The following is a 14,584-nucleotide window of genomic DNA, read 5'->3' as shown; positions in this document are numbered from 1 at the left end:
CTCCATGCTTGCAATGCACTCATCCATGAAACTAGCAATGAGGGACTTGACAAGGTATGGTATGTGAGGATTACATGATGGTTCCTTTCGCATGGGCTCCACATGGACTTTGTGCCACCATTCCATTATACTCTCAGTGCACCATTATTTATTACCTCTTATCAAGTAAGAAATTAACGGACGCATCGGAGTAGACCTCACCAAACCCATTGCAACTTTTCCCCAAAGTCTTCTTGCAGCACTCTCCAAGATTGTATTATCTTTAGGGATTCCATGTATTCCACGATGTATAGTAGTTTGTCCAAAAAACACACACAAACACACTTCCTAAGAGGTTCCTCATGCGAATCATCTTTCATCATGCCATGAAAATGTGCTGCTACCGAGCATTGCCAAGAAGGCTTCTGCGGACCCATCATCGAAGTTTTCTGTATGTTCCTGCTTCTCCTCCTCCTCCTGCTGCTGCTGAGCAGAAATTTAGGTTACCTTCACCTCGATGTCTGGGCGGCTGTGCTGCTTATCATTCACTAGCGCGATCGCTCTCTCCATGCAGCAGCGGCAGCGGCAGCGGCCTTCGAACTCGCAGACTTGCCACAAAACCTCTGGGAGAAGACAGCACCGCTGGCTCGTTGCCCACCGGTAACAGGTGAGAAAAACATTAGGTTTTCATCCGGCATCCGGGTTCCATTTCATCTGCCATGAGGGTTTCATCTCATTTGACATTTGTGCATGCTTTTTCCCACAGCTTCCATTTATTTATTTATCTTTTATGTTTAAAATATGGAAATCATCTCATCTGACATTAAGGTTTCATCTCATTTGACATTTTTGCATGCACCTTTCACAGCTCCATTCATTTAATTATTTATTTTATGTAAAATATAGAAATTATACTATTTGACATCAGAATTTTATCTCAATTGACAATTTTGCATGCTTTTTCCCACAGATTCCGTCCATGTATTTGTTTATCTTCTATGTGTAAAATGTAGAAATTATCTCATTTGATATCAGGGTTTCATCTCACTTGACATTTTTGCATGCTTTTTTCCACAGCTTCCACTTGATTTTCCATGTGTAAAATATAGAAATGACTTTCTCTGGGCTCCAGAGAAGCGACTAGCTATCTTTTCCTGTATAGGTCATGCAGACCCCTGTCTTTGGTGTCAGAAGATTGCTGCAAATGATATGTCTCCTTTTTCTTGCAGCTCTTTGCTAAACGAGAGAGAGTTTCATGAACTGGTCGATGAAATCCTAAACCATATACAGGAAAAAATTGATGTGAGTATTGATGAGATTATCAATCGAGCTTTGGTATAATACTTTTCTGTAATGCTTATTTGGTATAAACATAAGAAAAACATTTCAAGTCATACAGTCATGTTCTTATTCTGCAGGAGCTTGGGGAGGAACATGATATTGAGGGGTTTGATGTAGATCATGCGGTGAGTGTTAAATCATGCATATCAAAAAGGGCTTTCATTGTCTCTCTTATGTTTCTGAGAATTTTTTGGATATTGAAAAGACATGGTCTTTGCTTTTTACGCACATAGGAGGGGGTGCTGACAATAAAGTTAGGGGCATCTGGTACATATGTCATCAACAAGCAAACTCCAAATAGACAAATTTGGCTTTCATCTCCTGTGAGGTGATTTTCTCCCCATGGTAGTGCTATCTTGTGTTTGAATTCTTGCAATTCCTTTTATGGTTAACAAACAACCCCCTCCCCCCCTCCGCCTCCGCCGCGGTCCTCCCCCCCCCCCCCCCCCAAAAAAAAACCCCACCCTTTCCCCTGTGGCTTTGCTTACTGGCACCTTCTTCCTTGTGGAGTACCTTGTTTTACTGATAGCAGCAAAGATAGCAAAGGATGTAATTTCTGGCTGCTTCAAAATTGCCTCACATGCACTCAGAACAAGCTTAACATTGGGGCTTTGCCAGCAGAACCGTGTTGCAATGTAAGGGCTTCTCCAGTTTTAGATCTATGGACTGGTTTCTGTCAACACCGAAACAAGAGTGGAAATTCTGACCCTGGGAGACTTGTATAGGCTAGTACTACTGGTTGTTGATGAGTTGACTAGCTTATTTTTGGTTTCTGCATAAGTAGGGACCAAGTGGGATACACCCACAAAGTTTGACATCTTTGCCTGCCCTGCTTGATAGCTTTGATGCTTGGCGCATCACTAGGAAAAAGAAATCTGACATCACCAACCCCACTAGACGGGAAGCCTATGCACGAGGGTTGTATGATATTCCAAACCAGACCCTACCTGACATATCGCATATCAAGTACCCCTCATCATCCACCCTCTTCACGACATCGACTGTCACGAAAGCACTATTAAAGCTTCACAAAGGTCGAGCTAGAGACCTTGAGGACCTCCGCACGGAGCACTTGGCACATGGATGGAGAGCCGTCACTCTTATCCTAGCGCAGCTCTTTAATGCCGCTCTTTGTGTTGGTCTTTTCCCTTCTTGAACTAGCCATACCATAGCCCCTATTCAAGCAAGAGACCCCTTGAACCTGAATAACTACCGGACTATCATGATTGGTCACAGGTCACAGAGTTTTGGAGGTTCATGTTAGCTCATGGGTTGTAACATGGGTGCTTGCAAAAGTGTGTTTATGAATTGATTGATTTTTCGATTAGCGTCTAATTAGAGACTTAAACCCATGCACAAACTTGCTTCTTTTTCATACTCAATACACAAAAGCGAGAGATGACCTTATCTACCAAATTGCTTTTCTTCATGCTCAATACACGGTAGAGAGAGATGACCTAATCTACCATGTATTTAACATGAAATATATACAATGCTGAATAGAGATACTCAATGGTAGTAGTGTCCTTGAGTTTTCAACGACTCGATGATGACTGTTTGATCAACGAATGAATACGGCTGAGCTTGGACTTGTATTATAGTGTCTAATGTTGGTGAGTTGGCTACCAACTCTACCAAACATAATAATAATGGACAACTAAGTGTGTTCACACAATAACCCAATAACATCTACACTTGGTTGCTCATTGGGTGCGTGAATAATATTACAATGATCGGGCACAATAGCACTTACAAACACATGAATCTGGCCACGTACTCGACATTTGAGGTGGCCAATGGATAGAAGCATGTCCACGTCACACTCGAGAGAGTGTGCACATGACATGGGCGGAGGGGTAGTGATTGAAAGCCACATGACATGTAGGCTTGCGGAGGAACTACCTCACATTAGACCACATTTTCACCCTTCGGGCAATCATTCAAGAGGCGGGAGCTTGGAGGCGAGAGCTCCATGCGATCATCAAGGAGGCGAGAGCTCGGAGGCAGCTAGTTTATTATTCTTTGTGGATTTCAAGAAAGCCTTTGACTTATTTCCACGGGCATAGGTGTGATAATTTTTTCTAAAAAGGTACTAATTTTTGTATAAGTATAGCACTAATGATAAGCTAGTATGTCACACTGCATCTTAGTGCATGGTGCATGTGACATTCCCTCCTTAGCTTGGCGGTAGTTGCATGGTCTCCAAGTAGTCCACCAATAACTGAGGCTACTCTTGGAAGAGATCCTCGTCAAGCCAAACGGCTTTGTGAGTGCAACTTTGTGTAGAATTGTGTGATCCTTTGAATGGAACCATGCTTCCACTTATGGAGGAGAATCTGTTTAGGCTCAATGGCTTCAAATTTGTTGACCACTTCCGGCTGTTGCTGATTCGGAACCTCTTAGGATGGTCCAACATAGGGCTTTAACCATGAGACGTTGAAGACATCATGCATAGTCCAATTGTTTGGCAACTTCGACTTCATGGAGATATCGGTGAGCTTCTTTACAATAGGGAATGGGCTAAAACTTTGGAAAGAGAGCTTGGGACAACGCTTGTCCACTTGCTTTAATCTTTGCTTCATGATGTAGAGAAATTGTCATGTGCATGATGTGTACATGCTAATCCCATTGCTAATCCCTGAAAAGGCAACAAATAAAGACAAGATTTAGGACCAGATTTTGGAGCTACTGCAGCTAATATTGGCAAGGAAGATATTATGGTGGGACCAAGTGGCTGTTGGCTAGGAGTTGAAGGACCAATCAAGAGGCTGTCAGCAACAAGATTATAATTCTTGTCCAGGGACTTGATCGACAACAAGTTGGCCCATAGTGGTTGAGTACTTTAGGTACGGTGCGGTATGCGTACGAGTACGCAAAGTACGCATCGGGATGAGTACTTTAAGTACGTTCACTTTTTTTTTTAAAAATGTGTATAAAAAAAACACATTACAAATCATTCATAATTTAGCAATACTAGTACACAAAGATGCACAAAAAACAATTGAAATGCAAACATGTATGGTGTATGCTATATAAATGTCAAATGAGCTGTCAAATGAGCTGCACTTCATACAACATGAAGGACTGTCCTGCTGAAGCTGAAATCCTAGTACATACTACAAAGTACGAACGCCAATAGTCATATGGCCGGCTCTCACTCATCATCATCCAAGCCTAAAGATGAGGATGATAAGTAGTCTCCATCTATGAGGAGATTCCCATTAGAATCATATAGTGGCTCCCGTTCCCCCACATCACCTGGTATCTCCTCAACAATGGTAGAGGTCCTAGGTATCTCCTCTGGAAGAGTCTGCATTTGGTGCTCTGGACCACCTCTACTGATCGCTCTGGCATGTGCACCACGAGTATACACCTTGGTGTCTCTAGAGGTGGAAGGACGACTCTGCTGAGCTGAAGAAGTAAGGGAGCTGGTAGTGAGAGCTCGAGACCAAGCTCGAGTGACTCATCTATCAATGGTCTCGAGCTCTTTGTGAAGCTGTCTATATATCTCCTCTTGCCCATCACGTACTATGTCGCTCTCCTCGGCATGTTGTTGGCTGCGGCGCTCGAACTCCTCAACATCAAGCTATGGAGCATGTATTCACTAGTAGTTATTAGTGACTAATTACTTTAAGCTTACTATGAACTTTGAAGTGCATCAGTATGTCGTAAATGTTTTTACTTGTTTTGGTCTATCCATCTTTCGAAGATTCCGAATTAGTCGAAGGTTGGCTCTGCAAAACACCAATCTCTTTAGTTATGCTATGCTCAAGCGGTTTCGGATCTTTGTGTGAATAAGAGAGTAAGAACTCCAGTTTCTCTCACAGGCTCCAGAGGAACAATCCTTAAATCCACGAAGATTTGAGTCTTAGTTATAACAAATCTTAAAGCTTGGGCCCTGCATCCTACACTCGTGACTCCAAAGCCAAATAATTTATCAATAATCAATATGTATTTTGTATTATTACCTGGGATAATAGCCGAAGTGCAAGGGCTTTTAGTTAAGGCTGATGGTATCCATGTGTCTCCCACGAATCAAGAGGCGTCTTACACACATCTGGCAGCATAGAAACACCGCGACTATAGAATTCTCCAAGGTTATTGGAGTATCCTATCATCTCTCGATCAATGTGTACCTGTTGCTCATCGGTCAGTACATGACTCATGTACTGATCTCTCATGGATAGAACCGCCGTGTCCATGAAGAGATCTGCACTCTTGTAGAGAGGATGCAATAGTGCTGTCATACCATGAATTGGACGACGCATCCAATCCCAGCTCCTCTCTACAAGGCGCATAATCTCATCCACCCTGTGAATGTCAACAACCATAAGTACATACTACGAACTTCGAAGAGTAATTTATAAATACTAAATATTAAATAGACATTGCAATTTACAATTCAATATTTAGTATTCACCTGGCTTTGGAGATGACTGTGCATGCTGCAAGCTCTCTCTTCATCTTGTGGAAAAGATGATAGAGTATTCCTATTGTCGACTCCTGCATATCTGTGACACGCAAGAGGATAAAGAGGGGTTTCAATACTATGGTGATGCTATGTGTTTCTGTCCAAAACTCTTCATCTAGCACTTTTCTTTAGATGGTCCTTATGGCTTTATGATCTGCATTATGCATTTGCCTCCAAGGTGCATCAACCACTGATCGGTGAAGAGCATCTCGAACATCATACAAACGCTCCAAGACCAAATACATATAAGCGAATTTGGTCTTGGAGGGTTGTATGATATCTTTCGCACTATGAGAGCGAAAAATAGCCAATGCTTGGTGCTTCTTTCTAAAGAAAGAAGCTATGCGTGTAGCATCCTCGATGATGGGCTTCACCCAACTCAAGCTCCCCATATCCTCCATAAGAAGATCCAAGGAGTGTGCAGCACAAGGAGTCTACACAATGCTTGGAAACTCTTCCTCAATCAGCTCACCCATCCTCTTGCAGTTAGAGGCATTGTCTGTTACCACTTGCACCACATTCTCTACCCCTTCCTCCACAATAGCTTGACGAATGTGGTGGTAGATAAAATCAGCTGTGATCCGCTCCCTTGCCTTGCCTGCATCAACTGTACGCAAAAAATAGGTGCCAAGACATGAAGAGACCAAGATATTTATTATGTGGCGCCGCCTGGTGTCACTCCAACCATCTGAAATGATGGTGCAACCAAACTTCTTCCAACCTTCTTTGATAGGTTGGAGAGAAGTCTCAATCCTCTCCTTCTCTTCCTCCAACATGGTGATCCTCATCTTTTTGTACTCTAAATCTGTCCACCCATCCACATTGCCTACATGTACACGCGGAAGCTCTGGGAGTCTTCTTTCAGCCCTAAACACCACTTAGAACACGCTGATGCAAAAACATAGACAGAAGGGAGAGTAGAGAGAGAGAGAGAGAGAGAGCTGAAAATTCAGTATATTCATATGGTACAAAAAGGTACCTAATCTACAGCCATAGGCTGCCTTACATAAAAGGTGGTAAACACCAAAATCTGTCCTAAACTTGGACCCATTCCCTAGTGGAATGAATGCCTAAAACAATGAGCACTCTATGCCTTATATAGTCTCTTGGACCCTATTGGAGCTGGCCGACTGCTGTCGACCAGCCGATTGGGCTTGGTGCTCCATAAATGAAGCGCCTATTGCCGCCTTTGTCTTGATTCAGCCGACAGCTTCTGCTTAGTTCTGGTACAGCCGACAGGCCTTCCGGCCCTTGCTTCTAGTCCACACTAGCCTTTTCTGCACCTTGTGCTCCAAGTCCTATCTCTAATGATCTTTTTCTTGGCTGCCCCTTCTGGATTAGCCTCTGAGATTGGTCATGGCATTTCTTACACATGACACTACAGTTGCAACAGAGGCAATCATCCTCTTCCATTGGTTTGTGCGTAGCACATTGAAAGAGATATTACACTCGATGAGAGTGCGCTCTATCTCAATCTCTGCCCTACGTTGTCTCTCCTTGATCCATGACATGGAGTGCAAGGAGGAATTAATGTTGCGTTGCGTAGAAGGCTGCCCAATAGGTGCAGAAGAAGCAGGCACTTCCTCATCCTTAGAAATCCTAGCTCTCTTTCTGCTAGGTGCTGCATCTGTAGGCAAAGGATCCAACAACACATCGTTATCAACGATAGTGCTACGAATCTCTCTGCCATGTCGAAACTCCTTGGGATTCTCTTATAATAGCATCAGCCATCTCCTGTGGAATACTTGGGCACCCACCAATTCCCTTGCCCCCAACTTTGACATGTGGCGGATGACCCGCGTGATCGAGCTAGACTGCTGCAAGTTACAATAACGGCACTTCCAATGACGAGTGCCTGAACTTGCTGATGATGTGCTATTAAGTATGATGGTGTGTGCAGCCCACCTAGGATTTGGTGCCTTTGGCATCTTGGACAAGCTGCAATTTAAAAAAATCAACATTAGAAGCCACATTAGTGGCTGAATTTCTGAAAATAGAGGAATTCGGGAATGAAGATTGGAAAAAATACATTAAAAAGGGATTGTTCAAGGGGCTGAATTTCTGAAAATAGAGGGAATGATTGGAAAAAATACATTAAAAAGGGATTGTTCAAGGGGCTGAATTTCTGAAAATAGAGGGAATGATTGGAAAAAATACAAAATTAATAGAGGGCTGAAAATAGAGTCTGTGTCACCAATGATCATTCATGAGAGAGAGTCTATAGAGTACTAACTTCTAAGTACTAAGTAGTAAGGAGAGAGAGAGAGAGAGAGAGAGAGAGAGAGAGAGAGAGAGACACGGAGAGAGAGAGAGAGAGAGAGAGAGAGAGAGAGGCAGTGGGCATCTTGAAGCTAGACAGCAGCAGACGGGCGTAGAAGGTCACGTGGCGCAGGTACGGTACACAGGTACGGAAACGCGACGGTGGCCCAAAACACGAGGGGATTTGTAAAAAAAAAGGGATACGGAACCCTAGGCGATGCGAAACTGACTTCAAAAAAAAAAAGTCCAAGTTGTGCTGTTCTGTATGATGTACGGAACTTACAGATCCGTATTGTACGTACTGTACGGGTTTAATCTTTCCGTACCAGTACGGAATGCAACTATGGACCATTGGCCACTCCATATATGCTTCCAACGCCTATATAAAAGCGGGCAATTGACTCATTGTTAGCATCTTTCACCTTGTTGGGGTGATAGGTCTTAGACTAGGTTTAGACTAGGGTCTTCATCCTTTTATGGGGCAGCCTATGGCTAGCTAGATAGTACACTTTTTTGTACTATATAGAATATATTGAAAATACAGCTCTCTCTCTCTCTCTCTCTCTCTCTCTCCATCTCTTGCTTGCGTTTTGCATCAAGTTGTTCTAGGAAAGGCGTTTAGGGCTGAAAGAAGACTCCCAGAGATTCTCTGATATTGGTATCAGAGCTTCAGGCTAGTTTTGAGATATTGTTGCTGCCCATGTTTCACCCACCCTTATTGCATCGCGCATGGATGAAACCATCGCCTATGTCTTAAATCTTTTGGTGGTGTGGTGATAAGGCAACATTGTATCAGCTTTAGGTACAGTAGGGCTAAACATTGATGGGTGTCCCAGATGAAGGTGCACAGTCCAAGGACAGTAACACAAGACATGGAAGAAGTTTCCAGGAGGTTGGTTGGTGGTGTTCCACAAGACCCAAGAGGAATGGTAGTCTTGTGAGTCGGATGCCATTTGGGGCATATCAGGAAAGGCTTTCAGGAAACAGTTCCAAGGGATGTAAGTGCCAAACTCAGTACTCCGGAAAAGAAGACCAAAGAAAGTGTTCAGAGACAAGGCAAGAAGACAAGGGAACAAAGTGGAACAGATGCACTGATCTTCATCAAATTTGGAGTGGAATTGGAGACCGGGCATGGTTTTCAGTGAAAAGGTTGCTAGGAGGGGAAGAATGACAGGTTTGGGAGTCCATGAGGAGACAAGGGGATGGTGATAGTCAACTAAAAAGCCTCAAGATACGCCTTGAGGAGCTGTGGATAGTCAGTGAAGCACTCCTCGTCTACCCACTTTGCATCAATGGACAAATGGTTCTTGAATTCAAGTCTCATCGATGCTTATGGGCAACTCTTTTATGCTTGTCCTGAGATCTAGCAATAGTTGTTTGTACTTGTGGAAAGGCCAAATGAAGGTCTCGCACATACTCATCAGCGACAAAGATCTCATCCGTAGTACAAAGCATAGGTGGCAAGATAATCTTGCCATAGACAATCTGAAACGGAGCCTTTCCAGTGGAGGTATGCACCGTGTTGTTGTAGGCAAATTGTACAAGTTGTAGATACTTTTCCCATGCACTCTTCTAATCTGCAACATGGCGCTTAAGAAGATCCAACACGGCTGAATTTGCAACCTCACTTTGTCCATCCATTTGCAAGTGATAAGCCGATGAGAACTCGAGCTTAACAAAGAGAACCCACCAAAAGAGGCTCGTAGTCGTGGGATCTCTATCCCCGACAATGGACTTCGGCATGCCATGATGCTTGAACACTTGTGCAAGAAAGATCTTCCTTGATGGTTTTCTTAATTGGCAAAAAAGTGAGCTTGCTTGCTAAACTTGTCAACAATGCTCCAAATTGCATCATTTCCATCCTCGGTCCTTGGCAAGTACATAATGAAGTCCATTGCTATACTTTCACATGGCTATGAGGGAATGGGAAAAGGCTGAAGCAAACCTGGAGCCTTTTACTTGTCAAATTTTGCCTTCTGGCAAGTGAGACATGCACGTACATATGCCTCTTATGTCCCCATGCATATTTGGCCAATAGAAGTTCCTCTCAATCATGCGAGTAGTAGGCATGATACCTTTGTCCTGCATACGGAGGAGCATGGTACTCATCCATTACCTTTTTCCTTGTGTCTGACACCACATACAAGCAATTATTCCTCATGAGATACCCCTTCTTAATCACATAAGAGGCATGTGCATGACCAGCCATCAAATCAGCCCATAAATGTCCAAAATCTGCATCATTTTTGTACATATCACGCATGGCAGACAAGTCCCCATGGGAGGCAAGTGAAACTGATAAAGCTGCACAATGATCACGTCCCAAAAGTCTCGAACAATGAACCCGGAATAAATCTTGTCCATAATATCTGCTACATCAAGCAATAGACGTGGAACGCATCCAATCCATAGCTCCAAAATGAACTTATCTAGCTAGATATTTTAAATGCTTGGAACTCCGACTCACGGTTCCCATGCACGAGAAATGGAGCTACTAACAGTCCCCTCTCCTGCCCACAAGCCTCCTCTAGTTGGAAGCACATTGTGGAGAACTATCTCTATAACTATAGAAGTTTACCATCCAAGTCCTCCCTGGCTTTTGTAGCCTTGGGGACACTAGAAGTATCAGAGTCATCATCCTATATATGATCATTGCCCGTCTTTGAAAACTTTGTCTATTGCACTGTAGCAAGTGCTTGATCCTGTCCACTAGGAGGGAACCTTACTTGCTCTTGAGAAACAAGGATACATGCCTCCTGCAAGAGGGAACCCATATCCACGGCAATAGCACAACTCTGCAAGCAAGCCTTTGTGCCACTGATGATCTGAACACTCCACAACCAATCTCCTACACGTCTCCAACGGAACGAGGTATGAGGAACAAGCAGCCCCCTGCCAAAACTAAGAGAAAGGGATTGGACAGTAGCAAACAGTCCACCAAAACTTGCCGGAAAACACCACAAAGGAGGTAGATCCATCGAAGAAGAGGCAGGCTGAAGATGCCACAAGTTTGTGGCGCTCCACACGCGAAGAAGAGGACCACCAATTGCTGTCCAGAGATCTGCTCCAAATGCCAACACTGTGAAAGCACAGGACCGACAGCCCCCTCTCAAGCAAAGCAAGGCTGAAGCACATGAGAAGAAACACCTCCACTGCTGCCCAGGGCTGAAAACGCAGCCCACGCACCACCTTCACCACCAACAGAAGATGGAGAAGATAGCAGAGGAGAGAGAGAGAGAGCTGCTGCCACCAAAAAAACGCAGCCACCAAAGCTGAAGCACAGCACCCTAGAAGAAAACACAGCCACCATTGTGAAAAACGCAGCCTTCAGGATGAAACGCAGCAACCAGTGGAAAACGCAGTCACTTAGTGATGAGGAAAACGCAGCTGCTTGGAAAACTGCACAAAATGCAGCCCTCTGCTTTCATATGTAGCAAAAACACAAGCCTTCTGGTGCACCCAAAAACGTTGAACTTCTTGTAGTAAGGAAAGTTACCGCTACTGCCTTGAAGTGCCGGTCACCTAAGTGATTGATACCATGGTAAAGTTGCACAATGCGGAAGCAAAACATAGGAGAGAGGGAGAGCAAAGGAGAGAGAGAGAGAGATTAGACAATGAACATCATGTTATGTAGCAAGAGGCTTTTACAATGGCAATATCAGCCAGCAAATGGTGTAGAACATGTGCTTGTCAAATAGGTTAGATGGATAAACAAGTGAATAGAGGAGGCCCCTTTATATAGTGATGCTGGGAAGTTAGCCGACTGCCCCTAGAAGCTAGCCGACAGCTCACGACCTACTAAATAGGAGAAAAATGGATAAATACCCAATAAATGGGCACACCCCCAATACATTGAGATGCACAATTTCTAACAGAAACTATAGCCACATATGGTCTCTTGGACAATGCATCTACCACCACATTCTTCTTTCCGGAAGTATGTACAATCTGAAAATGAAACATAGAGAGGAAGTTTGACATCCTCATTTTCTTCTTAGAAAGCTTTGTCTACGTGAGAAAATATTGTAGGCTTTGGTCTTGACCACAAATTTAGCCCCAAGAAGGTAATGCTTCCATATGTTTAAAGTCATGAACTACAGTCAAAAGCTTTTTCTCATATACATCCATATGAACCACTTCATCATGCAATCATCGGCTTTCATAAGCCACAGCATGACCCTCTTGATTGAGGACAACCCCAGTACAATCTCCACATGCATCACATTCCACACTGAATGACTTAACGCAAGTCTGGAATGATCAAAATACTGGCCCATAAATAATTGCATGCTTCAGAGAATGAAAAGCATTCCTCTCATGTTCCATCCATTTCCTGTTCCCGTTCCGGACGGCATGGGGTGTTCCTGTTCCCGTTCGTGTTCTGTTGTGACTATGATGTATGATCTTATGGTGGCTATGCATGGAGGCAATAGATAGCAAGAGTGGGCAACCAATAGGGTATAGAAAAACACACAGAATCAGTGTGGACAGAGAAACACAGCCCTAACCATGATGATGTTGGCAACGTTAGCATCAAAATGTAGAAACCCTAAAAAATGCTGAAATCTTAAAAATTCCAAACCCCTAAAAAATGCAAAACCCTAAAAATGCAGAAAAATAGATGAGCATGATGGTGTGGAGAAAAGGGTTAGCCAGGCATGAACATGGTGGGATGGAAAACACAGGTGTGGTGGATAGGGTGGCTCTAATACCATGTTGAGATTACATGGTGCTTGAGAGAGAGAGAGAGAGAGAGAGAGAGAGAGAGAGAGAGAGAGAGGGAGGCTGGGAGAGAGATGGAGAGAGATGGCACAACACAATGACGAATGAATCATGCTCCTAAAGAACTGACTAAATGCTTCTATCTTGCTTGTAACAGTTTGAAGGTACTTTAGACACTTAGGTACTAAGTGACCTAAATGCTTGTTTCCAAGTGGGTTAAGGAACTGACCCTGACACCTAAGGCTGGGAGATAGCTTGTGCCTGACATGTCCCAGATTGGGGCTCACAATGGGGTCATGGCGTATGACAAATATTCCTAAAAAGGTACTAATTTCTGTATAAGTATAGCACTGATGATGAGCTAGTGTGTCACACTGCACCTCAGTGCATGGTGCATGTGACACGTTGGGCTGTATATTGATGAGATTTCAGATTTTGTACACCGGCTTTTGGTCTGGTCTCATAGACCCTTTGGGTCTCTAGTAGACATTAAGATAATCATTCTCTCTCTCTCTCTCTCTCTCTCTCTCTCTCTCTCTCTCCCCCCTGCGGTCCCTGTTCCTAGAGAGCCAAACGAAGTCCTTAAAGTTTAGAACCCCTAGCTGTAGATCCAAGACATTCTCGGACGCCATAGAGATGTATCGCCACAGGACATGGACATTGCTGCTGCACTGTGCATCATTGAGAAGGATGACATCTTATGAACCTTGACTCTCTTCATTGTATATAGGGCCCACGTATTATGTGGGTGGGTTTCCTTTGGTAGATGTTTCTTTTTTTAATGTTTCTGACATCCAGTTATTCATGGATCATGTGTACTCTTAGTCTCATAGACGTTTAATACAATCTCTCTCTCTCTCTCTCTCATATTTATGTACAGACCATGGATAGCTAGCATACATGAAAAACTTTCAGCTCACTATTATCTTGTTTGTAACAGTGGACCTGCAAGATTTGACTGGGATGCTAAGGAGCACTGTTGGGTCTATAGACGAACAAAGTCTGAGATCCTTGAATTGTTGGAAAAAGAAATAAATCAGCTATTGGGCGTTTCCATAACCTTATCCAGATGAATGACCAGAAAATGCTGGGCTTACTCTGATCATGCGAAAGAAAAAATTTCAATCAACGATTACAACAAATTTTTTTACGAGTTGTCAAACATCCCTACACAAGTCTCTCATGGAGAAGCATGTGGCTTTTCCAGTTTAGTCCTTTTTGTTATCATGGACCTTTGAGTCACATGTACTCTCTCTCTCTCTCTCTCTCTCTCTCTCTCTCTCTCATACATATGCGAATGTATGCTGGTTTTAAATTTATAGCTTTTTTGACATTTAAGTAGTCCACATTTTGAAACAATTTATTTAATTTTGATGCCAAGTACTCTAGTTTCAACAATTCTGTAAAAATATCTATATAACTCGCCAGCGTGCTTTAGCCAAAGTGGTAACACTTTGGGCCTGTGGATGTGTAGGTCTAGGGTTGAAACACCAGGACCTAGTATAGTATATAATATAATCAATCTCAAAAGAATCATAAGCGTAAGCCTTACATGAAATCATGAAACCTACACTATCTTGTGCAGGGTGTAGAACAGGTCTATTGTTTCAAATTTGTGAAGTGAAAGTTAAAGACTTTGCGTCCAGTACATTGTACTGATTCTGTTAAAGATGTCAAAATTTTGCGTCCATTTGATGATGTTTGTATACCTCCATACAACTATCTCTGCAGCATCGTCTTTGGAGTTTCGTGTAGGAGATTTCAAAAAACTCTCAAGGTTAATGAAGTAAGACTGGTGGTAATTAATCAAAC

At 43.2% G+C, this 14,584-nt stretch overlaps 1 protein-coding gene across 2 annotated transcripts; it reads left to right on the top strand.

Moving 5' to 3' along the window:
* The first annotated feature begins 269 nt into the window (after window positions 1–269).
* On the top strand, window positions 270–14,025 carry FH (frataxin-like protein). 2 transcript variants are annotated; one of them, XM_086788392.1, is made up of 5 exons: window positions 274–646; window positions 1,209–1,281; window positions 1,398–1,445; window positions 1,554–1,648; window positions 13,713–14,025. In XM_086788392.1, the coding sequence occupies exons 1-5, from the start codon at window positions 342–344 to the stop codon at window positions 13,843–13,845; spliced, it is 654 nt and encodes a 217-aa protein (XP_086644518.1). In that variant the 5' UTR covers window positions 274–341; the 3' UTR covers window positions 13,846–14,025. The 2 variants fall into 2 exon arrangements, with proteins under 2 accessions (XP_086644519.1, XP_086644518.1); XM_086788393.1 differs by lacking the exon at window positions 1,554–1,648 and having other exon boundaries at window positions 270–646.
* The last annotated feature ends 559 nt before the right edge of the window (window positions 14,026–14,584 follow it).

This window comes from Cibotium barometz, chromosome 52 (genome assembly GCF_041138505.1).
Source record: "Cibotium barometz isolate CiBa-2024 chromosome 52, ASM4113850v1, whole genome shotgun sequence".
Taxonomy (NCBI): Eukaryota; Viridiplantae; Streptophyta; class Polypodiopsida; order Cyatheales; family Cibotiaceae; genus Cibotium; species Cibotium barometz.
This window is presented reverse-complemented; position numbering and strand designations above follow the sequence as displayed.

Coding starts and splice junctions, on each gene's coding strand:
- FH (XM_086788392.1), top strand. CDS start 342: ATGCGAATCATCTTTCATCATGCCATGAAAATGTGCTGCTACCGAGCA. Junction 1,282..1,397: donor ATATACAGGAAAAAATTGAT/GTGAGTATTGAT, acceptor CTTATTCTGCAG/GAGCTTGGGGAGGAACATGA. Junction 1,446..1,553: donor GGTTTGATGTAGATCATGCG/GTGAGTGTTAAA, acceptor TTACGCACATAG/GAGGGGGTGCTGACAATAAA.